The 26,534-nt window shown below is 47.8% G+C and overlaps 1 protein-coding gene across 1 annotated transcript in view; it reads right to left on the bottom strand.

The window, feature by feature from the left end:
• The window catches only part of ANGEL1 (angel homolog 1), a 26,152-nt gene extending 19,761 nt beyond the window's left edge, over nt 1-6,391 (bottom strand). The window contains exons 1-2 of the mRNA XM_013003743.3: nt 6,308-6,391; nt 824-1,454 (exon numbers count right to left, since the gene is read on the bottom strand). Coding sequence (XP_012859197.1) covers nt 824-1,454; nt 6,308-6,371 — 695 coding nt within the window. The 5' untranslated portion in view covers nt 6,372-6,391. The remainder of the gene's footprint in view (nt 1-823; nt 1,455-6,307) is intronic.
• Nucleotides 6,392-26,534: the final 20,143 nt, after the last annotated feature.

Genomic DNA, 26,534 nt, shown 5'->3' with positions numbered 1-26,534 from the left:
CCCCCGCAACCTCCACTCCTCAGCCAGTGGATTTTGTGTCCAAAGGCCTTTCCCCATCTTCCCTGTGATCTGAGCATCCCTCTGAGACATTCCCCAGACTAGAGAGTTGGCTCTGTGGCTCTGCAAATCCAGGGTCAATCTCAGCCAGCTCACCCCTAAAGCTCCAGCACCAAGTTGGAGCTCAGCATTTCTAGGCTGACAGTGTCACTTTCCACAAATGCCCGCATCTTTGAGAAATCACTCAGATGGGCCTAAGAGTCACCTGAGGTAAAGAACATTTGAAGAGTAACCACTGCTTCGGGTGTTTTCTGACCTCTAAACAGTTAAGGCCCTAGGGAACTAGAGCCCATAATGTGGCCTAAGCTCCTCACTGGCCCTACAGCACAGGGCAGCACAGTAGATTTCAAGTCTATTTGCGCCGCAGAACTCTTTCTTCAAACTCCAGCATATGTGGATGCCAGTATGGCACACAGGTAACTTGGGATTTATTGGCAGGGATGGGGGGGCACAGCACACACACCTTCCAGTTTGAGTCTCCCCAGCCCCACCCAGGAAGCCTTGGGCCCCCCTCCAGAGAAGCAGCAGCACAGAGAATCAGAACTGTGGCTGCTTAGCGCTCCACTGCCACCCAGCTGCATGACTATAAACAGATCACTCAGCCTTTCTACACTTCATCGACTTCATTTCTGTGACCCCGAGCTGGATGAGGTGACCTCGAAGGCCCCTCTGATTCTGACATTGCAAGACTGTCACAGAGTCTCTAGAAAAGGGTGCCTCAGATGAGCTCCCCAGCAAACAAGGCTCCCTTCAGCAACGGCATTGCCCACACGTAAGCCAACCCGAGGCCCTGGCACTCGGGCGCTGGCTGCCAAACTCACCGTGATAGGGTATTTCCATTGGAGGAGGCTGCAACTGGCCCAGGCCCTCAAACGGCCAGACGGGGGTCTCAGCCTGGTTCAGAGGGTCAGGGGCTAGGCTCCAGGCCATCACTGCGGGGTCCTCTTCCCACTGGTCTGAGGCCAGGGCGCCCACTGGAAGCACAGCACAGTCTGCGTACTGGGGACCCATCTGCATGGGGACAGCAGCCCACAGGGGGCCCTCGACCTCCGGCAGTGGCTCCTCTTCTAATAATTCAGGGAAGGCCTCACCCAGGTTCTCATCCGCCCGCAGGTCACTCAGCTGCCGGTTGGACCACTTGTCCTCTGCAGCAGCGTCCTGTTCCCCGGGCTGATCCATCAAGAGTGCCAGGCTGCTCTGGGCCAGTCCCTTATCTGCAAGGGGCCCCTCACTCACAGCTGAGAACACCTGGCTTGAGCCTTCTTCTCGCCACTGCTGTAGCAGGCCCTCACACTCCTCCTGCTCGGGGCCCCGAGGGGCCATGGCAAAGTCACCCTCTACCTGGGGGGACAAGCTCTTCGCCAGAAGGACATTCTTTCGGCATGTAAAGAGAGCATCTAAAAGAAAAGCCAAAAGACAAGGCTATCAGATGACTGTTCACCCAACCCACGCTCTGCTTCGGGCTTGAACGTAAGCCCCACAAGAGCATAAGCAGCACTGCCTTGCTGTGCATCACTGAGCACCGGAACATCAGTCATCAGAGCCAAGTGCTTCCCATGAGCTGGCCCCTGGTCTATGTGCTTCATGAGTACACTGAATTTATATGGTCTCACAGTCATCGAGTCCATGCCAACTCATAGTGACCGTGTAGGACAGGGTAGAACTGCCCCCTGGGGATTTCCAAGGCTGAAACTCTCCACAAGAGTAGGAAGTCCCATCTTCCTCCCATTTATATTATAGGGGCCTGTAAAATATACAGTGAATGAGTCAAAGAATGGCTGTCTTACATAATCTAGGCCAGAGATGAACACACAGAGCTACACCTCTTTCATCCACAGCAGTGGTTCTCAACCTTCCTAATGCCACGACCCTTTAATACAGTTCCTTATGTTGTGGTGACCCCCAACCATAACATTATTTTTGTTGCTACTTCAACACTGTCATTTTGCTACTGTTATGAATCAGGCGGGTCGTTCAACCCCCCAAAGGGGTCACGACCCACAGGTTGAGAACCACTGACCTAGAGGTTGAGACTCTTACTCTCTATCCATTTTCTGGTTCTAAGAATTACACTGGAATCAGCACTGACCTTGAATCAGAATTGTGGAATAAGAAGCCAGTGTGAAAATTAACAAAACTGTATGTCTTTGGGCAATGCTCTTAGTCAGATGAACTCACTCTTGTCAGTACTATGGGCCCAGCCATTTGCACAGGTAATCGCCACGAGTTTTCCTACCACCTTGAACGTGTTTGGGGCGGGGAGCCCTAAACTAAACAAAGGGGGGGGGGCACAAAATCTGTATAATTTCTTGCTTAGCAAATGCACTTGAGCATCTTCTCAAAGTTAGTCATTATATTCACACTCACAAAAAACTTCATTATCAGTTTTCCCATTCCACTACATGTCAGAGGCTGCAAATGAGAAGGTGCCAACTGACAAGAAGAGACAGCTGTGATCTCTGTTACAGCAGCCACAAATGACAGCCAACAGGCAGGAAAATAGGCGGGGAAAGGCCTAAAATTAGAACCCTCCCCACCCCCAAACTCCAAGCCTAGTATTTTGTTCAGTGCAATCACCCCACTCCTACTGAATCACTCAAGACACACACACACTCAGTACAGAGGTTCAGTTTACCAGCTTTATTTTTAAGACGATAAGAAAAAGTTCAATGGTTCATATGTCACTATATTGTTTTATGATCTCTCTGGATTTATGTCCAGCGGTTTTCAAGCAGGGCCTTTTGCTCCCAGGGGACACGTGGCACTATCTAGAACCAATTTTCGACTCTCACAATGGTGGGGATGCTACTGGCAGTTAGTGCATAGAGCAGTGTTTCCAAAGTGGGTGATAGCGCCCCCTTGTGGGGCACTGGAATGACCCAGGAGGGCTGCAAAAGTAGGTGCCTACACTCATCCTGGATTTCAGGCTACACTACAAACGTTTTCAATTGTTGGGGGTGGGGGTACTGAGTAATTTTTTTTTTTTTCTGAAAAGGGGATGGTAGGCCAAATCAGTTCGGGAAACTACAGGTTGGTGGCTAGGGATGCCATCACACATCCTACAAGGCAAGGGGCAGCCCCCGCCACACATTATTTGGCCCCAAATGTCCAGTGCTGAGATGAAGTTTGCATTAAGCCTCTGGGCTGGGTTGCTGGACCTCAGTTCCAGGGACTTGATATTTCTCTGCCTCTGAACTCCTCCTCTTATGCATGCCAGATGGCAGAAGGCCTTTGGTTTATAGACATGAGGTGGCAGGTTTTCACACTTAGCAGTTTAGGATTTATTTGTTGGTGGTGGTTCATCTTCTCAACTACTTCTTCAACTACTCTATAGGTTGCAAGGGGGGAGGTGGTCTCCTTCTGAGACCCCTAGAACTCTCTGGAACCTCCAACCAAACCAAACTCACTGCCATCAAGTCAATGCCAATGCAGTTACCCTATAGAGAGTAGAACCTTCCCTAAGAATTTTCGAGACTAACTCTTTATGGGAGTAGAAAGCCCCATCTTTCTCCCAAAAGGGTGGCTGTTGGTTTCAAACTGCTGACCTTACGAACTGCAGCCCAATTCACAGCCACGATGCCACCAGGGTTCCTCTAGAAATCTCTTAAGTTCTGTATTTCAGTGAAGCTGCCATCCAGGACATAGGAAGCGTTCCTGAAACTATGGCGCCCCACTGGAGACCCCCTCGCAGAGGGGTCTCGGCGAGGAGACGAGCCAGTCAGGGTGCGAGGTAGCAACAATGAAAACTACAACTTTCCTCTAGTTCCTAAAATGCTCCCCCACCCCCACCCCGGCATCATGATTAAAATTCTACCTTGCAAGTCTGGCTAGACCACAGGATGTACACTGGTACAGATAGGAACTGGAAACACAGGGAATCCAGGGCAGATGATCCCTTCAGGGCCAGTGGTGTGAGTGGCGATACTGGGAGGGTAGAGGGAGAGTGGGTTGGAAAGAGGGAACCGATTACAAGGATCTCTATCAGGCCTCCTCCCTGGGGGATGGACAACAGAAAGTGGGTGAAGGGAGACGTCGAACAGGGCAAGATATGACAAAATAATAATTTATAAATTATCAAGGGTTCATGAGGGAGGGGAGAGCGGGGAGGGAGGGGGGAAAATGAGGACCTGATGCCAGGGGCTTAAGAAGAGAGCAAATATTTTGAGAATGATGAGGGCAATGAATGTACAAATGTGCTTTACACAATTGATGTATGCATGGATTGTGATAAGAGTTGTATGAGCCCCTAATAAAACTATTATTTTAAAAGAAAAAAAAAAAAGAAGCTATGACGACCTGACTGAAGGAAATAATCACTGTGGGGAGTTCCTCACTCCTCAGAAGTATAGATAACACAAAACAAACACCTCTGAACTAATTCCCTGTGGGCCTGCTAGCACTACAGAGGGGTGCCCTCCCTGCCCCAAGTAATTGCCCTTTAAGGTCACCCCAACTTTCCCTCACTTAGAAATGGTTAAACCAACTCAACCCCTACAATTGCTTCATCACCATCACCTCTACTGACTGCTTGTGTACCTCTTAAATCATTGAAAAGATTGGTGAATTGGAGAATGCTTTGTTGTATACATGTTTACAAATAAAAAGAAATACCAAAAAAATAACTGACCATTTAAAGCATATGTGGGGATTATAACAAATGTAGAAATAAAACGTATGCCAGCAATAGCATTAATTAATAGATCACTGAAAAGGTTTGGAGCCTTTTTGTCTAAATTCCCAAATTTATTTGGCATTTTGCCTGCCTTTGCAGAAAAAAAAAATACTCAGCACGGCACACTGCCTGCCCCCCTGCTCTGCAATGAAAAAGTTTGATACTACCGCCCATAAGACAGAATAAAAGGTAGGTGTCTGCTTTTGTAATAACGATTATGGATCAGGCTGCCACCAGCCGCTCCGAGAGAGGACGAGGCTCTCCATTCCAGTTGGTCTGAGAAGTGCACAGGGGCAGTTCTACCCTGTCCTCTCGTACCACTATGGGTCAGAACTGTCTCCATCTGCGTTTACAGCACCGCAGTGCCAATCGTTCCCCCAGAAGGCCCGTTTTGGGAAACACTAAGTCCTGGGGGCCCAGTGGTTCCGCCTTGGGCTGCAGTCTGCAAGGTCAACAGTTCAAAACCACCAGAGCACCAGCAGAAAGATGGGGCTTTCTACTTCTGAGTTAACCAGGGGCAGTTCTACCCTGTCCTGTAGGGTCACTTTGAGTCAACATCGACTCAATAGCAGTTAGGGGTTTTGTTTTGTTGGGGGGGGGGGGTTTGTTTTTTGGTTTTAAGTGCCAACCCACTGAGTTGAAGACAACAAAGTGTCCCTAAGGGCCTGCAGAGAACTGCCCTATAGGGTTTCCAGGGCTGTGCAGCCTTCTCTCGGCCACATCTTTTTCCCTGGAGTGGCAGACCCGAACCTCTCAATTGGTGCTGAGTGCTTGAGCCGGGCTTCTATCTTGCACTAACGGAAGGCTTAGGAATAACTGTCCGGACCGATTGCAACTTCTCTACCAATTGCACTGGAAGCGGGGTGGGGCTGCCTGCAGAAGGCACGGAACAGTCCAGGCCCTGTCCTCTGGGGCTGGTAAGGTGGTAGCGGTAAAACCCAAACTCACTGCCATCGAGTCGATGCCCACTCACAGCGACCCTGTGGCACAGGGCAGAAATGCCCCTGTGGGTGTCCGAGGCGGCACCTCGGGACAGTCGAAGAAAGCCCTGCCTTCACCTGCGAAGCAGCTGGTTTCTAACTGCTGGCGGCCCAATGTGTAAGTCGTTTAAACATTTTTTTAAAGGTATCTTGTGAAACATTTTTTAAAAAATCAGTATCTCTGCAAAATCGGGGGATTCGGTGGTATGATCCCGGAGGGGGCAAGTGGTCTCAGCAGAGGCTCTGGAACTTTCCAGACCGGGGGTGGGGCGCCCACTCCTCTGCATTCGGCCTACACGCACGGCGGCGTCCGAGTTTGAGGGCGCAAACGTGGCCGACTCCGAAGAACCGTCTCCCCACTCCCCAAACACTGGGCCGAGCGGGCGCGCTGCGGGGTCGCGGGTGCGGGGCCACCCCGGGCAGCACCTCTCCCCGGAAGCCCGCCTCCGGTCCCCTCACGTTCACCGCGCCTCGTCGCCACCGCCTCCCACCCCGGGCACTGCCCTGGGGCCGGCGGTCGTGAGGCCGACACGCCGCAGGCCTGCTCAGGCCCCGGGGGGCCGGCGCTGCCTCCCGCCGGTCGGACGCGGGCCGGTACCTGAGAGGGCGCGGAAGAGGCGCGCGGCCGGCAGCAGCAGGTAACACAGGCACGACGCGATCATGGCCGGCCGCCCTCCCGCCCGCAAAGCCGCCCTCGGCGCAGCCACGCCCAGACCACGCCCATCACGCCCAGGCCACGCCCAGACGGCCCACGTGGTGCCGCCGCCGCCGCCGGCCGCGCCCCGTCACGCCCAGGAAACGCCCAGACGGCCCACGTGGTGCCGCCGCCGCAGTCGGCCGCGCCGCAACAACAACTTTATTGGGATCTCAGAGCCACGCGCCCGCCCGCGGGTGTGGGGAGCCGGTTCCCATCGCAACAGGCCGGGCCTGGCTGAGGGCTATATCTCTGTTTAACAAACAAACACTTCTCAGCTCCAGTCAATTCGGACGCATGAAAACGCTGTAGGACAGCACAGAATTGCCCCCGTGGGATTCCGGATTCTGAGGCTGTAACATCGTTAAACCCACTCAGCGGTTTACGCGAGCAGCTAAGCATCTTTGGCCCCGCTGGTGGTTTCAAACTGCTGACCTTGAGATTAGCAGCCCAACACGTACACATAACCCACTACCCCATCAGCGCTGTAGTGCCCTGCGTTAGACTTTAGTGCCTCCCTGGACAGTGCAAGATAATGACAAAATAATTATATCAAGGGTTCATGAGGGTGCAGGGAGTAGGGAGGGAGGGGGGAAAGTGGGGAGCTGATGCCAGGAGCTTAAGTGGAGGGCAGATGTTTTGAGAATGATGAGGGCAACGAATGTACAAATGTGCTTTACACAATTGATGTATGTATGGATTGTGATGAGTTGTATGAGCCCCCACTAAAATGATTTTTTAAAAAAAGAATTTAATGTCTCCCTAGCAGCTACAGTTTTATTCAAAGGCCACTCGCTTTATTCAAATTCCCATTTTTGCCACTAACCAGGTGTTCATTTCAATCCACTGTGTACCCTTCCTGCCCCTCATTCTTGCTCACATGGAATGAGGGGACTTTCTCAAGAGCCCTGGTGGCACTGTCAGGTCAAGCCTTTGTCTGCTAACCTCAAGATCAGTGGTTCAAACCCACCAACCACTCTACGGCAGAAAGATGAAGTTCTCTGCTCCCTTAAACTGCTGGGGGTGACTCAATGGCAGCAGGTTTGGGACTTTCTCTAAAGCCTCATCCAGTGTTGACTGTGATTGATCCCTTTCTAGTCCAGAGAGGAGAGTGTGTGAATGTGTCCCCGTTTTACCCTATTCTCTGATTCTACTGTCCTCCAGTTCAAAACCCTACGTCTCAAAACGGAATCCACACTTTGTCTCAGTGAGGAAAAGTTTGCCTTGGCCACCCTGGTGTTCGAAATAGGCCCTCTCTTACTAGCCTGGTGGAAAGGGGGATAAAACCAACAGGGTATCTCATGGCTAAGAAAGACGGGGGGAAATCCACAAAGAAGCCCTACTGGAGCCATGGTTAAAGTGCTGGCCTGCTTCGGTGGTTGCAACCCACCAGCTGTTCTCAGGGTTAAAGATGGGATACACTGTTTCCCTAAAGATTGAGAGCCCTGGAAACCCTATGGGGCAGTTCTACTCTCCTTTAGGGGTACCATGAGTGGGCAGTAGCTAAGGATCAAGTCTGGTTTATTGGTGGATCATTGGTTTAATAGAGGTGTGTCGATAGGACCTAAAAACAGTGTCAAGAGCATTGTTAGACCCAAATAAGCCCTTCTTAACTGATTGAACCAAGCATGTATCACTACATGAAAGCCAGTTTCTCCACCAACTCTGTGTGACTCAAAGATCCGTTTGAGTCTCAGTTCTCCAACTCTTGTCCCAGCTATGATCTGAAGAAGAACGAACTGTGTAAACACTCCCTTATTTCAGTACCCAGTGTCTGAGCCGTGCAATTTCCAATCTGGGGCTGGAGCCGCGGTTGTTCCGGGAAGCCCTCTGGGGAGTCACCAGATCCAGGACCAGCAGGGTACATCGTCACACTGAAAAGCTGGAAGGAAAAAGGAAGAGTCAACAGAGTCCCTTTCCCACATTTTATCCTTAGCTCTACGAGTAGTATCCACTTCCAGGCCACGACACCCGCGCCTTTCACTGAGATGAAAAGCCAAGGCTCAGAGGCAATCTGAAGAGCGGAAACCCCATAGGAATTAGTTCACCAAAGTTACTAATCCCTAAGGAGTCCCTGAGGGGTCCTAGTGGCACAATGGTTAACAGTAAGTTTGCGAACCAAAAGGTTAGTGGTTTAAATCTAGCAAACAGCACTATGAGCGAAAAGGCCTGACCATCTGCTCCCAGGAAGACTTCAGCCTAGTTTTTCCCAGGACAAAGCTCAAGGGTTAGGAAAACCATTGGAAAGGACGCTGGAAACACCGCGAGGAAGCGGGATGGTGCTGTTACACTGCGGGATTGCAACGGATGAGTTGAAACGTGAGTGAAAATTGATCTGCTCTGTAAACCTTAAAAAAAAGGTTTTTCCCAGCTTAGGTAACCCTATAGCAGGGGTGTCAAACTGGCAGCCCGCAGGACACATGCGGTCCCCGAGGTAATTTTTTTGTGGCCCACGGTGCTCTGAAATAAATAAAAATATAAATATATATTTATAAATAAAAATATAAATAAAAATAAAATTGTTATGAAGAAAATAGTGCTTAGGGGAGATGGAGGCATACCGTACACACAATTCCCTCATTAAGCCTTTAACTACTGAAGACGAGTCTACACATGGCCCAGTGCCTTTCCTGGGGGCCTGTGGATGTGTAGAAATGTGCTGACTCAGTTCTGGTGACGTTTGGAAGCGATATGTCTGCCATTCTCAGTGTCACATAATGTAAACAGATCCCAATATCAAAAAGGTTAGAAAGAGCACTCTGGGTTGTGCTGTTATGAATCATATCGAGCAGCCGCGCTAGGTAACATTTTTAGAGGGAAGCCATTACGATTGTGCATCACGTTTGTCAGCTGTCCAACATTTTGTGTGTTTTATTAGTTACTCTGTTATATTTTCTGGTCACGACATAAGAGATAAGTGAAAACTAGTAGGAGGAAAGTGCTGGCAAGTTTTGGGTAAAAAAGAATAATTTTAGTTTTATAAATACATTCAATAAAATAAATGTTTAAATAAAAGCAATTATATAATGTTTTAATTATCCTATCCATATTCCAGAATCCTCACTTCAAAGTATAAATTTAACAAAATTTGTAAATGTGATGTGGCCCACGTGACTCTTGCCTGTTGCACCAAATGGCCCACGTTTTGAGTTTGACACCCCTGCCCTCTAGGGAGCCCTGGTGGCATAGTGGTTATGTGTTGGGCTATGATTCTCATGGTCAACAGTTCAAGACCACCAACAGCTTCTGGGGGGAAAAGACTGGGTTTTCTACTCCGGTAAGCAGTTACAGTCTTGGAAACTCACAGGGGTCACTATGAGTCAGCACTGACTGAATGGCAGGGAGAGGAAACTCTACAGGGCAGTTCCATTCCACAAGGCACACAGTGTCTTTAGTGCACCCTCCCTGTTCCCCCTTCCACGTTGTCTCAGTACAACTCACTGCCCCTGTGTTGGCTAGGGATAAAGTCAACTCCTGGGTAGGGGTGGGGCGGAGGCCAGGCGACCTGACTTGGGCAGACGCCTGGTGACACCTCCTTTTGTGTGAGAGAGACCGAGCAGAGGAGAGTCCTTGGCCCTTCACCTTCCGCTGGAGCTGACTCTTGCATCTCCTTCCTCAGCCTCCGGTTGCGTCTCCTGCTCATCCCAGGAGCGTCGGAGGGTTCATTCGACAGACTTCAGACCTCAGCATGCACCCCTGTGCTTTCTTGTCCTGCTGGAGTCAGGAGTACCTTGACCTGAACTGAACTAGACCCACCTTTTTTTTTTTGTACACTTGACCCAGCGCCATTTATTGAACAAGCTCTTCTTTCCCCAGGTGACTGTACTTGTGAGATTCTATTTCTGGGCTCTTAAATGCATTTCATTGGTCTACACTTTTAAGTTTTTTTGTATGAGGTCAACGCAACAGTGCTTCGATGAGGATCGCTCTGTAGTTAGTTCTGAGATTGAGAAGCGGGACTGCGCCAATTTGGTGGTACTTTTCAGCAGGGTTTTGGCTACTTGGAGTCCTTTCTGATTCCTTTTGATGCTGTTGTAAATAGATTTTCATTTCTTTTTTCAGGTTGTTCATTGCTAGTGTATAAAGATAGAACTGAGGTTTGTGTGTTTATCTTGTGCCTTGCAAATGTGTTGAGTTCAGTTATCATCACTAATGTTTTCTTGTGAGTTCGTTTGCTTTTCAGGAGCCCTGGTGAAGTAGTGAGTGGCGCACGAGGCTGCTGACTATAAGGGTTGAACCCACCAGCCGCTCAGGAGAAGGATGCAACGCTCCTCTCTTGCACAGCCTTACAGGCTCAGAAACCCTAGCTGGGCCTCTGAGCTGGACTAGACTTGACAGCAGGGGGAGCACTGTCGGTTGGTGTTTCCTTTGGAGTTTTCTACAAAAACAGCTATGCCATTTGAACAGAGATAATTTTCCTTCTTTTTTCCTATTTAGATGCCTCCTGTTTCTGTTTCTTACCTAATTGCTTTGGCTGGACCTCTCGGTAAAATGCTGAGGAGATGTGGCATCCCTGCCCTGTTTCTAAGTTTGAGGAGAACACTATCATTCGTTCACCACCGAGCCTGCTGTCAGCTGTGGGTTGGACGGATGGCCAGGAAGAGAAAGTGGCACCCTACTTGTAGTTTACCGGGCAATTTATCGGGAATAGGTGTGGATTTTTTCAACTGCCTTCTTTGAGGTGAGTGGGGTGAAGAATTGAAAAAGTAAACATTTTTATTCCCTTGTTCTATTAATGTGCTCTGTTGTATTGATTGATATGTTGAATTTCTCTTCCATCTCGGGCATGGTATACAACCCGCTTAAGATGCTATGTGAATTGTTTTGCTAGTCTTCTGTTGAATTTTTTTGTGTCTATATTCATAGGGGACCTTGATTTGTAACTTTCATCCATCTTTGGGATCATGGTAATGCTGACCATGTAAAATGAGTTAGGAAGCATTCCTTTCTGATGATTGAATGAGTTCAAAAAGGATTGATGTCAAATCTTTTAAAAAATATTTGGTCTGATGGAGCCCCCAGGTGGTACAAATAGTTATGTGTTCCACTGTCAACTAAAAGGTTGGCAGATTAAAGTCACCCTTCAGAAGAGAGCCCTTACAATCTATTTACAGCCACCAAACACTTCACATTGCAGCCATGGGCTGAAACACATCGGGTCACCATGAGCTGGCACCAAGTCCATAGCAACTTCTTAGTGAGGGCATCTGCCACCTCTCTGAGTTTCTTTCAGATCCTTCACCACCCTGTCTACCTGGTGCTCGTGCTTCAGGAAGACGGGGCAGATGATGCGCTCGCAGAGCAGGCCAGCGCCCTTAGGAAGACTCCGCAGTGCCCTGCACCACCACAGGAAGCCACACCTCAGCATGCAGTGAGTAGATGGGGAATCAAGACGAGACGACGTCAGAGAAGAGGATGGACGTACCAAATACTGTGTTCAGTAGGTCAGCCACTGGGTACCTTCTTCAGTGTTGGGACTCTCCAGCGCTGATTGAGATGTAGGCGGGGGAGCCGAATCCTATCTGGTTGCAGAGAAGAGAGGCTCCGTAACCAAACACCAGGTACCAAGCCACCAGCCAGATGATACCCAGCACGATGTAGCCAGTCTTGGCCTTGAGTTTGGCCAGAAAGTTGGTCATGCGGGAACCCATGGGACCTATGCCTCATGGCTGCAGACACGGCGGCCACCCCGGGGCAGCCCCTGGTGCCCAGCGGGTGCAGAACCTGGACTTGCCTATTTCGACAACTGTGTGATCCATTTCTTGACATACATCTTTGTGTCCATAACACACCCAAGCATCACTGATGTTGCTTTTCTAAAGAACTCAGCCTAACACAGCCACCAAGTAGGTACTGACTTGTGGTGACCCTTTGTAGCGTTTCAGAGGTTTGGTAACTCTTTGCAGGAGCAAGACAGCCTCGTCTTTCTCCAAGGCGCGGCTGGTGGATTTGAACTGTCTCTCAGAGAGAATAGTTCTATATTCCCAGTCACTTAGCTGCATAGGCGCTATTGTTTCCTCCAGGACCTCTGGAGCCATGACTAATATTGACACAGAGTGCTCCAGAATATGCCAGATTGGTCCGAGTTGACAGACTCTCTCACTCCCTGACTCACAGGATTCATGGATTCATTAGAAATGTACCGGGTCCACGTCCACGTCTACCCGAACCTTGTCCTCCTGAAAGCCTCGCCACTCAGCCCTATTCCTGGAGACGTTCACTCTGCATTCACCAAACCCAAACCAAACTCACTGCCAGGGAGTATGTTCCAACCCACTGTGACCCTCTGGAACAGGTAACACTGCCCGGTGGGATTCCCAGAGACGGTCACCCAGGAGCAGAAAGCCCCATCGACCTCCCAAGGATGGGGGTTCCAAGCTGCTGACCTTGTGGTTAGCTGCCCAGTGGGTAACCACGATGCCACCAGGGCTCCTTTGGCACTCAGTCTTTCCTGCTTCCAATCTGCCCCTTATCCATGTGGGTGAGTCATCCTACCTTCTTGAAGTGTCTTCCCCTCCTCTGCGACCTTTATGCCCACTGACCTTCAGTTTTGACCTGGCAATACTTTGGCCACGCGGTACTAAGCATCACCTTCTACGTCTGAAACCAGAAATGCGCACATCCATCTCTGAAGGTTCTCCTAGTTCCCTCCTCCTTCGACTGTTCTTTTCACTCACCAAACCCAGCCGGCCTCGGGCCTTCTTTCTTTCTCCTCCTCCGAGGTCTCTCCCCCTCCATCCTCTCCTTCTCTATCCAACATCGATTCCCACGACCCATCTTGGAATCACTCCCTTCCCAATACCATCGACGCCCAGCCTCCTTGTTCTTCGATTCGACCTGCCCAAGTCAGTGAAACCACGTTCCTTCTTGGGGTGTGCATCAGGGCTGCTGAGCGTGAATGAAATCACCAACCGCAGGGACTGGGTCACGAGGCCCTGCTCTCTGGTCTCGCTTCGGCACTCAAGCCTCCCTGGCAGGTCGGGGTGCTTCAGCCAGCCTTCTCTCCCCCTTCCAGAGGAACCATTCTCCTCAGGCCTCCTGCTCTCCTGCCTTCCTTCTTACTCACCAGAAACACAGAACCAAGTGAAAACGCTCCGCTGCCTGTCGCCTCTGGTCTATCAGCACCCTTTCCTCCATCCCTCCAACGCAGTGGCTGGTCCTTCCACTCTGCTCAGGGTGCCAAGGGTGGAGGGAGAGCCCCGGGACAGGGTCTGAGCACCTCATTGGTGAGGGTTACAGGACACCCCTCCAAAGTCGTTAGATAATGGCCCCCTTTCATGATCTCACTTGCAAACTTTTTCTGGGACTGTGTTACGGTCACGGTCTTCACAACCAATATGCCAACACATCTGACCTGGAAGCACTTCCGTCTTTGGGGGTCCTGCTCCCCCCACAGTTGCCCAGGTGGTTCAGGCCCATATGACCTTGGCCTGAGCTTTCTGCACCACCCGACCCCTAACTCACCTCCCCACTTCTACAGGGAGCATCTCCCACGTGCGTCCAACTCCTTTTACAAATCCCCGTGAGATGAAAAGTCCTAGAGAGTCCTGGTGGCGCTGTGGGATAAGCGTCGGGTACTAACCTCAAGGTCAGCAGTTCAAACCTGCCAGCAGTTCCACAGGAGAAAGACGAGGCTGTCTGCTCTCATAAAGATGTATAGCCTCAGAGACCCTAGATTGGGTCTCTCTGAGACAGAGCCGGCTCCACAGCAGAGGGCTTGCCTCTGCTTTCCGGCATAGTAGCCGCAGGCAGCCCCCGGGTCACTTCAGCCTCTTACACAGGCACTCCGCTTCAAGCACCCCACGCTGAACAATGTTATTCTTCCCAGGGATGGAGGGAGCTGCCCCTGCCAGAGGCTAACACCGGACAGTGACTGCATTGACTAAGGAACCACCTGGGCACATTCCAGGAACAGCAAGGGAGTCGGCATGATGCATGGGTCCTGCCGCCCAGCGGACCACTGATAGCCTTTTGTGACACCGACCAGCTGTGGAACCTTACTTCAGTGACTTGACCTCTCTGAGCTCAGTTTCCTCATCTGTAAAATGAGAATGACCACTGCGACTGCCGTGGGATGCTGTCACATGGATTCCAACCCCAGCCGCAGAGAAGCCTGCCCCCTGGTTTCCAAGTGATAATCTTTACTGGTGCAGATCACGGGCGCTCTCATCCCAGGAGCCTGCTGGGGGTTCTAACCACAGCCTTTCCGTTGCAGCCAAGCACTTAACCATTGCGCCACCAGAGTTCCCTGGAATAAGAATAACATACCACAACAGGACCGACACTGTTGTGGGGCTGCTTAAATGTGCGGATGCATGTAAGGTCCTTAGAGCAGTGGTTCTCAACCTGGGGGTCACGAGCCTTTTGGGGGTCGAACGACCCTTTCACAGGGGTCGCCCGATTCATCACAGTAGTAAAATGACAGGGATGAAGTAGCAACGAAAATAATGTTATGGTTGGGAGGTGTGTGTGGCGAAAGACTCGTTAACAACCTGCAGACAATACAACCTGGTTTATTGAAAGCAAAGAGTACGCGAAGCACCTGCTGATGAAAATCAAGAATGGCGGCCTTTAGTGTGGACTGCCACTAAATGTAAAGAAAACAAAAATCCCCCAACCGAGCCAATAAGCAACATTATAATAACCGAAGCAACATTATAATAACCGAGAAAACAGAAAAGTTGTCAAGAAAGTCATTTTCCGTGGAGTCACAATCAGCACCCTGGAAGTAGCAGTCAAGAAATCAACGCTGCCCCCCCCCACTCCCCACACACCACTACCAGCCACCAGCAGCAAAAAAGAAAAATCGAACAGTGTGTCGAACTGCTGCAGAAGATTTCTTTATAGTGCTGGAGAGTAAGATGCCTCTGACCCAAGGCACGGCGTCTTCCATCACTCCATGTGCATGCGAAAGCCGGACAGTGCATATGGAGACCAGCGAGAACGGATGCCTTTGAAACGCGGCATTGACTACAAAGTGCTGAGTGTCCTGTGGACGGCCAGGAGTGGCAGGAATCTGTGCTGGACGAAGTCCAGCCAGCATGCTCCTTAGAAGCAGCCATAGCGAGACTCCGTCTCGCGTTTTTGGGTGCGTTGTCAGTAGGGACCAGGGCCTAGAAAGGAATCATGCTTGGCAAGGTAGAAGGCCAGTGGGAGAGACAGACAGACCCTCAAGGAGACAGATGGACACAGTGACTGCAGCGATGCGCTCAAGCAGCACAGCACTTGTGAGGATGGCTCTGGATTGGACAGTGTTTTGTCCTCTTGTCCATGGGGTCCCTGTGAGTTAAAACTGACTCGACAGCACTGAACGGAACACAACAAACGATTGGGCATCGTACCTTGCCCCGGTTGACATTCTCTCTAATAAAAATGGCAGCTCTCTCCCCACCCCCTGCAACTGAGTTCTGGTGGTGCAGTGATCAACTGCTCTGCTCAGCGGCTAAAGCAACACCAGCAGTTCAGATCCCTCTCTGCTCCACAGGGGAAAGATAGACGGTCCGTTTCCATCAAGATGACAGCCTTGGACGCCCGCGGGGCAGTTGCACTTCACTAGATTGCGACATGTTTCTGTCTCGTGTGGTTTTGTTTCCATAGTTAGTTCACCCCTATAAAAACTGGGCACGATCGCTGTGTTCTCACTGATCGCCTATCTTGCTATGGCTGGGTTTTTGATGCATATTATCATCTCTACAGATCTATCTAGATAAGATAGACTGGATGAATAGTCTGGAGGAGAAAACAATGGGACCAACGGTTCCTGGGGGACACGGAAGAAGGGGAGGCGGGGTAAGGAGGGGCTGCTGACCAACCCAGGGACAGGGGAGCAACAAGTGATCCAAAAACAGTGGCAAGGAGGGTGCGAGAGGCCTGGTAGGGATTCATCAAGGGCAATGTAACCGAGAGAAATTACTGAAACCCAAATGAAGGCTGAGCATGATAGTGGGACAAGAGGAAAGTAAAGGGAAGTAGAGGAAAGAACTAGGGGACAAAGGATATGTACAGAGGTTTTAAGATTGGAATGTACATATGTAAATATATTTATATAAGAGTGTGGGGAAACAGATCTACGTGCATATATTTACAGGTTTAGTATTAAGGCAGCAGATGGACATTGGACCTCCACTCAAGCACTTACTCATTGCAAGAACATATTGTTCTATTAAATTGACATTCCAGGATGCACACCTTCCCGACACGATTGCTGAAGAAAAATGTGAACATAAGCAAAGGTGGTGAAGAAAGCTGATGGTGCTCGGCTACCAAAAGATATAGCGTCCAGGGTCTTCAAGGCTTGAAGACAAACAAGCAGCCATCTAGATGAGAAGCATCAAAGCCCATATGGAAGAAGCACACCAGCCTGTCTGACCACAAGGTGCAGAAGGGATCAGTTATCAGACACCAAAGAACTTAAAATCAGATCAGTGGGTGCCCGCTCTACTGACGCAACCACTGAAGACAAGCAGGACCGGACCTCAGCCGCTGAGCTCGCAGGAAAACGCAGATTCACACCAGCATGCAGCTGAGCTTTCAGGAAAACGCAAATTCACACCAGCATGCAGCTGATCTCGCAGGAAAATGCAGATTCACACCAGCATGCAGCTGAGCTCACAGGAAAACACAGATTCACACCAGCATGCAGCTGAGCTCGCAGGAAAATGCAGATTCACACCAGCATGCAGCTGAGCTCGCAGGAAAACGCAAATTCACACCCGCATGGAAGCTGAGTAAACCCTCTACGGCCAAAACCAAAAACACAAAACAGTCACCGACTGCCACTTAGCGGGTCTTCATGCTCAGTGACCCTGGCGGGCAGAGTGGAGCTGGCCTTTTGGTAAGGTGACCAGATTTTAACATTGGTAAAGCGGGACACCATTGATAAAACTCATATCCTGGTGAAATAGCCACACGGCAGCTGAAAACCGTATCCCCTAGCTTGTCGTGCATTCTTTCCAAAAATCGGGACTTTTTTAAAACACCACAGGACACGGGAAAAATTGTTAAAAATTGGGACTGTCCCGCCAAAAGCGGGACGTCTGGTCACCTTACCTTTTGTGTTTCTGAGATTGCAAGTCTTTAGGGGAGCAGACAGCCTCATCTTTCTCCCTCTGAGCAACCAGTGGGTTTAAACCGCTGACCTTGTAGATAGCAACTCCATGCGTAGATCACGATACAACATACCTCTTAAAATGGCCAAAAGGAAAACTGGTGTTACTGCATTTGGGTGAAACTGAGGAGCTACTGAAACGCGTACGTCCCAGTTGGGAATACCATCTGCTACCCTTGCTTTGGAGAACAGTTGGACAGTTTCTTATGAAGTTAATGATACGCCTACCATCCAAAACCCCGAACCAGACTCACTGCCATCGAGTAGGTGCTGACCCACAGCAACCCTCTAGTGTGGAGAACTGCCCCGTGAGCGTCAGAGCCGGTCACTCTTTGTGGGCACAGGGAGCCATCTTTCTCTCCAGGGGCGTCTGGGGAGTCAAACTGCTGATCTTGAGGCTCGCAGCCCGATGCATAGCTATTAGACCACCAGGGCTTCAACAAGACCCCAAAATTGCGCTGTTCGGTCCAAAAGCCACAAAAATGGAAGTTTGCCTAAAAAGGGAAATTGGGAAGATGTCCTTCAGTGGGTGAAGGGACAAACAAGCTGCTCCCTCCCTGTACAAAAACTGCTGGTGGGCCAAGAGAGAAAGGGACACGCCGTTGCTTCGTGTGGCAAGGTGGCTGACTCATCAACGTATGTTTCTAAGTGAAAGCAGCCTGGCTTCATTTGTGTGGCTCTGGAAGAGGTGACTGTGAGGTAGAAAGGTGGGACAGTAGTTGCCAGGGTCAGGTGGGGGAGAGGTTAACCATAAAGGGGCACCCGGAGGGACCCATTAGGGTGATGGAACTGTTCTGAGTGGAACTGGGTTTGTGACTGTGCATTTGTCAAAACCCACCCAACTATGCCCCACAAAGTGAAGTTTACTGTATGGAAACAAAAAGTTTCTGCTCAGCCAGCACACCGGGGAAAGATGACATGCCTGCAGCGAAAGCTGAATCTGAGGATCTTACAAATGCACCCCACTGCCTCAGCGGCACGGGTGGGGAAGCAAGAGGTGACGCTGAGGGAAGAAAGTGTCCTGACTGGACACTACATAGGATAAGGACAAAGAGAAGTACATACTGATGAGCCCGGTGAAGTCAGTGTGTGGGCAGGGATGCGGTTTAACAATTCTGGAACGACTTTGATGGGCATCCCACTGCTTTTGAATGGATGCTGACTCGCAGCGACCCGATCTATGGTTTCCAAGGCAGTCCATCGTTACGGGAGCGGACAGCCTCCTCTTCGTCCTCCCGAGTGCTGGTGAGAGTGAGCCACCCCGCTCCCAAGGGAGCAGCTCACTGGTCACCACTGCACCAGCAGAGACCCTTGTGACGTAACAAAGGAGATCTGGTTTCTTGTCATAGGACAAAGAAATTACATGTATGATAAAGGGGGGGAGATGCAAATTAGCAGAAGGCATCAGTCTAGACTCACAAAAGCCACAGTCCTGTTTAGTATGTGATCTGTGTGAGGGAGCTTCACTAAACTCATGAAAAATTCCATTATCTTTTCATTCCATTTTCCTAGGAACTTTCTGAAGCCTCCTCGTGTAGTAGCATATAATACAGATGCACACACATCTTCATAAATATACACATATACAGACATATGTCATGCATGAGTTAGTCTACATCCATCTATCTCCACTTTTACCCACTGAGAAAGACCAGCAGTGAGAACCCAACCCTGCTGAGCACACCTAGCTCCTAGATGTTGGTTTCAAGATACCATTCTCCTCGGGAAAGCAGATAATTCCCGCAGTGCCAGAAAGTCAAGATGTCAAAAAAAAAAAAAAAGGTGAGCATGTTGAAAGCACAGAGATAGAAACAACTGAATGAATAAGTAAATGGTGGATAAAAACAACCCAAAGAAGATTTGCAGGTAATAAATGAGGAGAAGAGAGGCGGGGAATAAAAAGTCGCCATTAGAATATTACGGCAATCGTCTCTGAGCCAAGACCCATCTGAGGGTGCTAACGGCAGCTGGTGAAAAATGTAAGCAGCAATGGAATATTTGCAGAGTCTCAAAGTATCTCCCTGCAAATATGAATTCCAAAAGGAGAAGCAGTCGCTTTGCAGTGGAAAGACTTGGCAGCGCCGACCGTGACCAAGCGGTCAGAGTTCATCCGTAGTGACATCGCGGACCCCTGGATACAATGCCCTGAGAAGGGCATCTCAGCTCTTTGGCACCCTTCCTAGTAGTGGACAACCTCACTTGACAAAACTCCAGTCAAACTGATTCTACTGAATGTGTCCATTCTACAAAACACTTGACTGGACTCTACAAAAGCATCAAGGCTGTGAAAGGCAAAGACTGAGTGTCACCGTTTGGTGGAAACTGTAGATCACAAAACGCAACGTGAGAAACTGGTTTGGAATCAAAAAGAGACATTAGTGAAAAAAGCTGGTGGCAAACAAAGTCTAAAGTTAAGTTAATAGTTTTATACCGATGCTCATTTTTTTACTTTTTATCATTCTTTTATAGTTATATGTTAACACATATGGTTATACAGGGATATGTGAACATGTATATATAATCATATATACTATTAAAGTCAAGCAAATAAAGGATACATTGACAGATATTTCTTAGACATAGCCAAATACCTCATGGAAGTTTTTCAATGGATTTGAAGACTTAGAACCAGAGTCTCATTGGACAGCTCCATTCATGCAGTGTACGCTTTAATCCTAATTTGGTGAGTAGTGTCTGGGGTTTAAAAGGCTTGTAAGTTGTGATCTAAGATACAATTACTACTATCTACTCATTTGGAGCAAAAGATAAAGAAGAAAACCAAAGACTCGAGAAGAAACTGGTCTATCAGAACACAGAGAAGTTAGTCTCCAGGAACCATTGTCTTATCTCCTCTGAGACCACAAGATGGTAGATGGTGCCCAGCTACCACTAACAATCAATCGAATCAGGGCCACAATAGAGGGAATGGAAGAAAAATGTAAAACAGAACTTGAATTCTTACTAAATCTAGACTTAATGGACTGACTGGGAGTAGAGGACCTTCCTACCCCAGGACCATCACCTTGAGATACCTTACATTTTGAAACTGCCTTAAAGAGAATACCTTACCATTTGAAACCATTCCCAGAAGTCATCTTTCAGCCACATAACAGATTGGCTCATAAAATAAAGAGGGTCACCTGTGACTACTGGGCTCCAGTAGAAAACAAGTGTAGGAGACGCAATGGCCAACACGTACTCTAATGCAAATGGAGAAAGTAGGGGGATGGGAGACGAGACGATTGGAAATTGAATAACCAGAAGGGAAATCATGAGGATGCTGACATATTGGGAAACATGTTTTCATTTTCATATAGGAACTACTTTGCTATGTAAACTTTTCACCAAAAACACAGTAAAACAGTTTTGTTGCTGTTAAAGGTGTTGATATAAAGGGAAACAGCAACAGAAGTAGGGGCGCTCTACTGTTTTGCATCTCTTCAGGATATCTAACATGATCTCAAGATAAAATTTCTTTCATTAAAAACTAACCCTATCAGAACCCCTGTAGGTGTGTCATGTGAAGGAAACTAGGTGGATTATAGGGGAAATGTGGAACTTCTAGAACCTCACATCCAAACAAAACCAACCAACCAACCAAAACAGACCTGCTGGTTAAGACTGAAAGACTCGCTGGGCCTATTGACCGGAGACACTCTTCAAACCTCAAACTAACATTAAACCCCGAGAGGCAAGGCCACCCTTGCCTCTAAGGAGCACTCTGTCCATACTTATTCCAAGACAGATCAATTTGTCCTTCCAGCAATCCATGGTACTTTCACTATTCTTCACCAGCACCACAATGCCAATGCATCCATCCATTCTTCTTCGGTCTTTGGAACATGTACACACAGGCAGAGATAAGAGCTCAGGAATGTGGAATCCACATCAGATAAACCCCCCAGGAACAGAAATGGGAGTAGCAATACCAGGAGGGTAGGGGGAAGATAGGGAGATGAGGGGAGTAAAGGGGAACCGATTGCAATAATCGACACATAAACACACACACACACACACACACACACACACACACGCACACCCCAGGGGGATGAACAACAGAAACCACGGGGGAAGAAAGCGACCAGGGTAAGATGAAAATAATAATAATTTATAATTTATCAAGGGGTTATGAGCGTGAGAGGGAGGGAAAAAAGAGGAGCTGATACCAAGGGCTCAAATAGAAGGTAAATGTTTAGAAAATAATGATGGCAGTATATGTACAAGTATGCTTGATACAATTGATGTATGGATTGTTATAAGAGCTGTAAGAGCCCCCAGTAAAATTATTTAAAATGTTTTTGTCAGTCTTTATTCAATATCCAACTTCCACATGCATCTGAGGCAATGAAAAATACCATAGCTTGAGTCAGGTATACCTTAGTACACAGGGTAATATCCTTGCTTTTCAATACTCCGAAGAGGTCTTGTGCAGCATTTACCTAATGCAACACATTTTGATCTCTTGACTGCTGCTTCCATGAGCATTCATTGTGGATCCAAGCAAGACAAAATCCTTAACACCCCCACATTTTCTCCGTTTATCATGATATTACCTATTGGTCCAGTTTTGAGGATTTGGGTCTTCTCTACATTTAGTCGAAATCCATAGTGAGGACTACAATCCTTGATCTTATTCAGCCTTCAAGTCCGCTTCACTTTCAGCAAGCAAGCGTGTCATCTGTATATCGAAGATTGTTAATAAGCCTTCCTCTGATCCTCGTGCCGCACTCTCCTTCATATAAGCCAGCTTCTCTGGTGATTTGCTCAGCATACAAATTGAACAAATGTGGTGGAAGAATACAACCCTGTCGCACATCTGTCCTGATTTTAAACCAGGCAGTATTCCCTGGTTTATGTGCCTCTTGCTCTATGTGCAAGTTCCACAGGAGCATAAGGAAGCGTTTCTTGAATTCCCATTCGTCCTAGGTTATCCATTGTTTGTTATGATCCACACAGTTGAATGCTTTGGCATAGTCCATAAAACACAAGCAAACATCTTTCTGGTATTTTCTGCTTCCAGACAAGAACCATCTGACATCAGCAATGCTATCCCTGGTTCCATGTCCTCTTCTGAATCCGGCCTGAACCTCTGGCGGCTCCTCGTCAATGTACTGCTGCAACCATTGTTGGATGATCTTCAGCAAAATTGACTTGCACGTGATATCAGTGATATTGTTCTGTAATTTGAGAATTCTGTTGGGTCACCTTTCTTTGGAATGGACACAAACATGGATCTCTTCCAGTCAGTGGGCCAATTAGCTGTCTTCCAAATTTCCTGGTTATAGGCAAGTAAGTGCTTCATCAGCTTGTTGAAACATTTTAATTGATCTCCCATCAATTCCTGGAGTCCTTTTTATTTTGTCTCATGCTTTCAATGCAGCTTGAACTTCTTCCTTCAGCCCCCTGGGTTCTTGCTCATAGGCTTCCTCCTGAAATGGTGGAATGTTGACTAGTTCTTTTTGGTATAGTGACTGTGCATTCATTCCATCTTCTCTTTTTTTTTTTTTTTTTAACATTTTATTAGGGGCTCATACAACTGTTATCCCAATCCATACGCACATCAATTGTGTAAAGCGCATTTGTACATCGTTTCTCAAAACATTTTCTATCTTCTCTTGATACTTCCCACATCACTCAATATTTTACCTATTAAACCTTTTAATATTTCAAGTTGAGACTAGATTTTTCTTCTTGAGCTCTTTCTGCATAAGATAGACTAAGCGTTTGACTTTCTAACTCTATGTCTACCCATTTCGTGATAACATTTGGCTTTATTTTTTCAAGCTGCCCTTTGGAATTTTCTATTCAGCTCTATGACCTCATCATTTGTAGTAGTTACATAATCTGTTGTCAATTAGACACTCTTAAGCGTGAAGGGGTGGAGTTTAGCCTGTCAATCAGGTCGCAGCTTGATGACCTCATTTAGAGGTGCTAAGGAGAAAAATAGCTTGCTGGAGGCCGGACACACAGACACTCCCTGGGAGACATTCCTGTTGCAAGCCACATGGAGACAGGCTGATGGCAGCCAGAGCCCTGGAGCTGGAGGAGCCAAGTGGAGACCCACGCCAGCATTGAGACGCTTCTACCACTACTGGATCTACAAGACTTTCCACCCACTGGGCTGTGATCGTCCTGCATTCAACATCATTGCATGGCTACATGAGTCTAAAGAGGAATTTATGGACTAGTATTAGACATATGGGCTAATATCAGACTTATGGACTTGACCTGGACTGAGCTGGGCTGTTTTCTCAATATTCCATTGCTCTTGTATATAAAGCTCTTTCTTATACACGTAAGTGTCTATGAATGCTTCGCTAGTCAACCTAGACTAACACATCATTTCTTCCATTTGCTTTAGCTACTCTTTGATTATGAGCAGGTCTCAGATTCTGTTCTGACATCCACTTTGATCTTTTCTTTCTTTCCTGTCTTTTTAATGAACTTTTGCTCTCTTCATGAATGATGGTCTTGATGTCCTCCCACAGCTCACCAGGTCTCTGTCATTAGTGTGCAATGTGTGAAATCTGTTCTTGAGGGGTTCTCGAAATTCGGGTGGGATAGACTCACCGGTTTATTGTAGCTCTGGTAAACTTGTTTTAATTTTCTTCAGCTTTATCCTGAACTTACATATAAGTAATTGATGGTCTTTCCCCACAGATTTAATCAGTTTGATTTCTGTGTATTCCAACTGGAGAAGTCCATGTGTAGAGTTGCCTTTGGTGTTGTTGAAAAAAGTGTTATGAACAAGTCCTTAGTTTTGAAAAATTCTATCACGTGATCTCCAGCTTAATTTCTATCACTAAGTTCATGTTTTCCAACTGCAGTTCCTTCCTCCTTTTTTCCAATTTTTGCATTAAAATTGTCAATAATTATTAATGCATCTTGATTACATATTTGATCAATTTCTGACTGAAGTGATGGCAGAATTCTTCAATTTCTTCCTCATTAGCTTTGGTTTTGGGTGCACAAACTTGGATAATGTTGTATTGAATGGATTACCATGAAGGTGCGTAGATATAATCCTATTACAGAGAGCATTGTACTTCAAGGTTGATTTTGCAATGTCCTTTTGGACGATAAATGCCACACCATTCCTATTGTGTTACTCCTGGCATAGTAAATCATATGACTTCCTGATTCAAAATGGTCAATTTCAGCTCACTAATGCCTAGGATATCGGTTATGCCTTCCATTTCTTATTGGACGACTTCCAATTTTCCTAGATTCATATTTAGCACAATCCAAGTACCGACCATCAGCAGACTTTTGCAGCTGTTTCTCCCTACCTTGAGCCACACTCCCTCAGCAAACGAGGATCCCAAAGGCTCCACCCCCACAGGCTTTACTCCTGCAGTTCACCACGATCAACCCCACTCTGAGAAGCAGCTGCTCCTCGGTCCTATTTTGAGTGCTCTCTGACCCAGGGCCCACCCTCTGGCAGGATCTTGGATAATGCTCTGCTTCCACTCATTAGACTGTCAGTATCTGACAACATTTTTAAGCTATGCCTAAATTTGTTGTTGTTGTCTCTCAGTTTGTGGTCCTGTGGCGGCTTGCATGTTATTGTGATGCTGGAAGCGATGTCACTGGTATTTCAAATGCCAGCAGGGTCACCCGAAGTGAACAGGTTTCAGCGGAGCCTCCAGACGGAGAACGGACAATGCAGAAGGACTCGGCTTCCCATTTCAGAAGAAGGAGCCTCTGAAAATCTAATGCATCGCTTCGAATACACCTGTAAGTCATATACTTCTTTTAAAATCACCAATATGAGACCAAAAGGTTAACAATTACTTTAAAACAACGGTGAGAATGTAAAGGGGGCTGGTGAGAGCAGGGAAATGGATCAATGGCAAGAAACCACTAGAATGGAAATCACGAGGACATTGACCACCGTGGAGGGAGGAGCCAATGCCGCTGAACAACTGGAGCAGAGTGTTTTCTGGTCCAAATTATGCACACAGACACCCACACCCAAAGGGACGTCGGGACATTCTGGGACAATCCCAATCCCTTTTGAAGCCCCTTTGTATGAAGACCCTTCGATAACAGAACATTAAACACACACCCACACATAAATTCAAACTCAGCAAGTCAATTCCGATTCATAGTGACCCTACAGCAAACCTACACACACAGTTAAGTTGCATGCCAGTTCACGACTTTTAAAATATATGTTTTTTGCATCAAAGAACAAAGAAATCATATCATTGAGAATGAGGAGCAGTATGGAGTAGGGACCCAAAGCCCATCTGTAGACAACTGGACATCCCCTTACAGAAGGGTCACGGGGAGGAGACGAGCCAGTCAGGGTGCAGGGTAGCAACAATGAAACATACAACATTCTTCTAGTTCCTAAATGCTTTCTCCCCCAACCCCACCCCCACTATCATGATCCCAGTTCTACCTTACAAATCTGGCTAGACCAGAGGATGTACACTGGTATAGATAGGAACTGGACACACAGGGAATCTAGGACAGATGAATCCCTCAGGACCAGTGGTGAGAGTGGTGATACCAGGAGGGTGGAGGGAAGGTGAGGTAGAAAGGGGGAACCAATCACACGGATCTACATATAACCTCCTCCCTGGGGGACAGACAACAGAAAAGTGGGTGAAGGGAGACGTCGGACAGTGTAAGATATGACAAAACAATAATACTTTATAAATTATCAAGGGTTCGCAAGGGAGTGGGGGTGGGAAGGGAGGAGAAAAATGAGGAGCTGATACCAAAGATTCAAGTAGAAAGCAAATGTTTTGAGAATGATGATGGCAACAAATGCACAAATGTGCTTGACACAATGGATGGATGGATGGATTGTGATAAGAGCTGTACGAGGCCCCAATAAAATAATTTATGTTTATATATATGTGTGTGTGTGTGTGTGTGTGTGTGTGTGTGTGTTTTAAATTGTGGTTTTGGGAAACTTTTAGTTGTTCAGAATTGCCTCTTACTGCTGTCCACTAATCTAAAGACTAACTCTGATTAGATCAGGCTCACCCCGGATCTTCAGTAGCTCCCTAT

Source organism: Echinops telfairi, unplaced genomic scaffold, assembly GCF_000313985.2.
Source record: "Echinops telfairi isolate 266 unplaced genomic scaffold, ASM31398v2 ScPeMD7_18;HRSCAF=68, whole genome shotgun sequence".
Taxonomy (NCBI): Eukaryota; Metazoa; Chordata; class Mammalia; order Afrosoricida; family Tenrecidae; genus Echinops; species Echinops telfairi.
The sequence above is the reverse complement of the archived record's forward strand: the minus strand, read 5'-3'. Positions and strand labels throughout refer to the sequence as shown.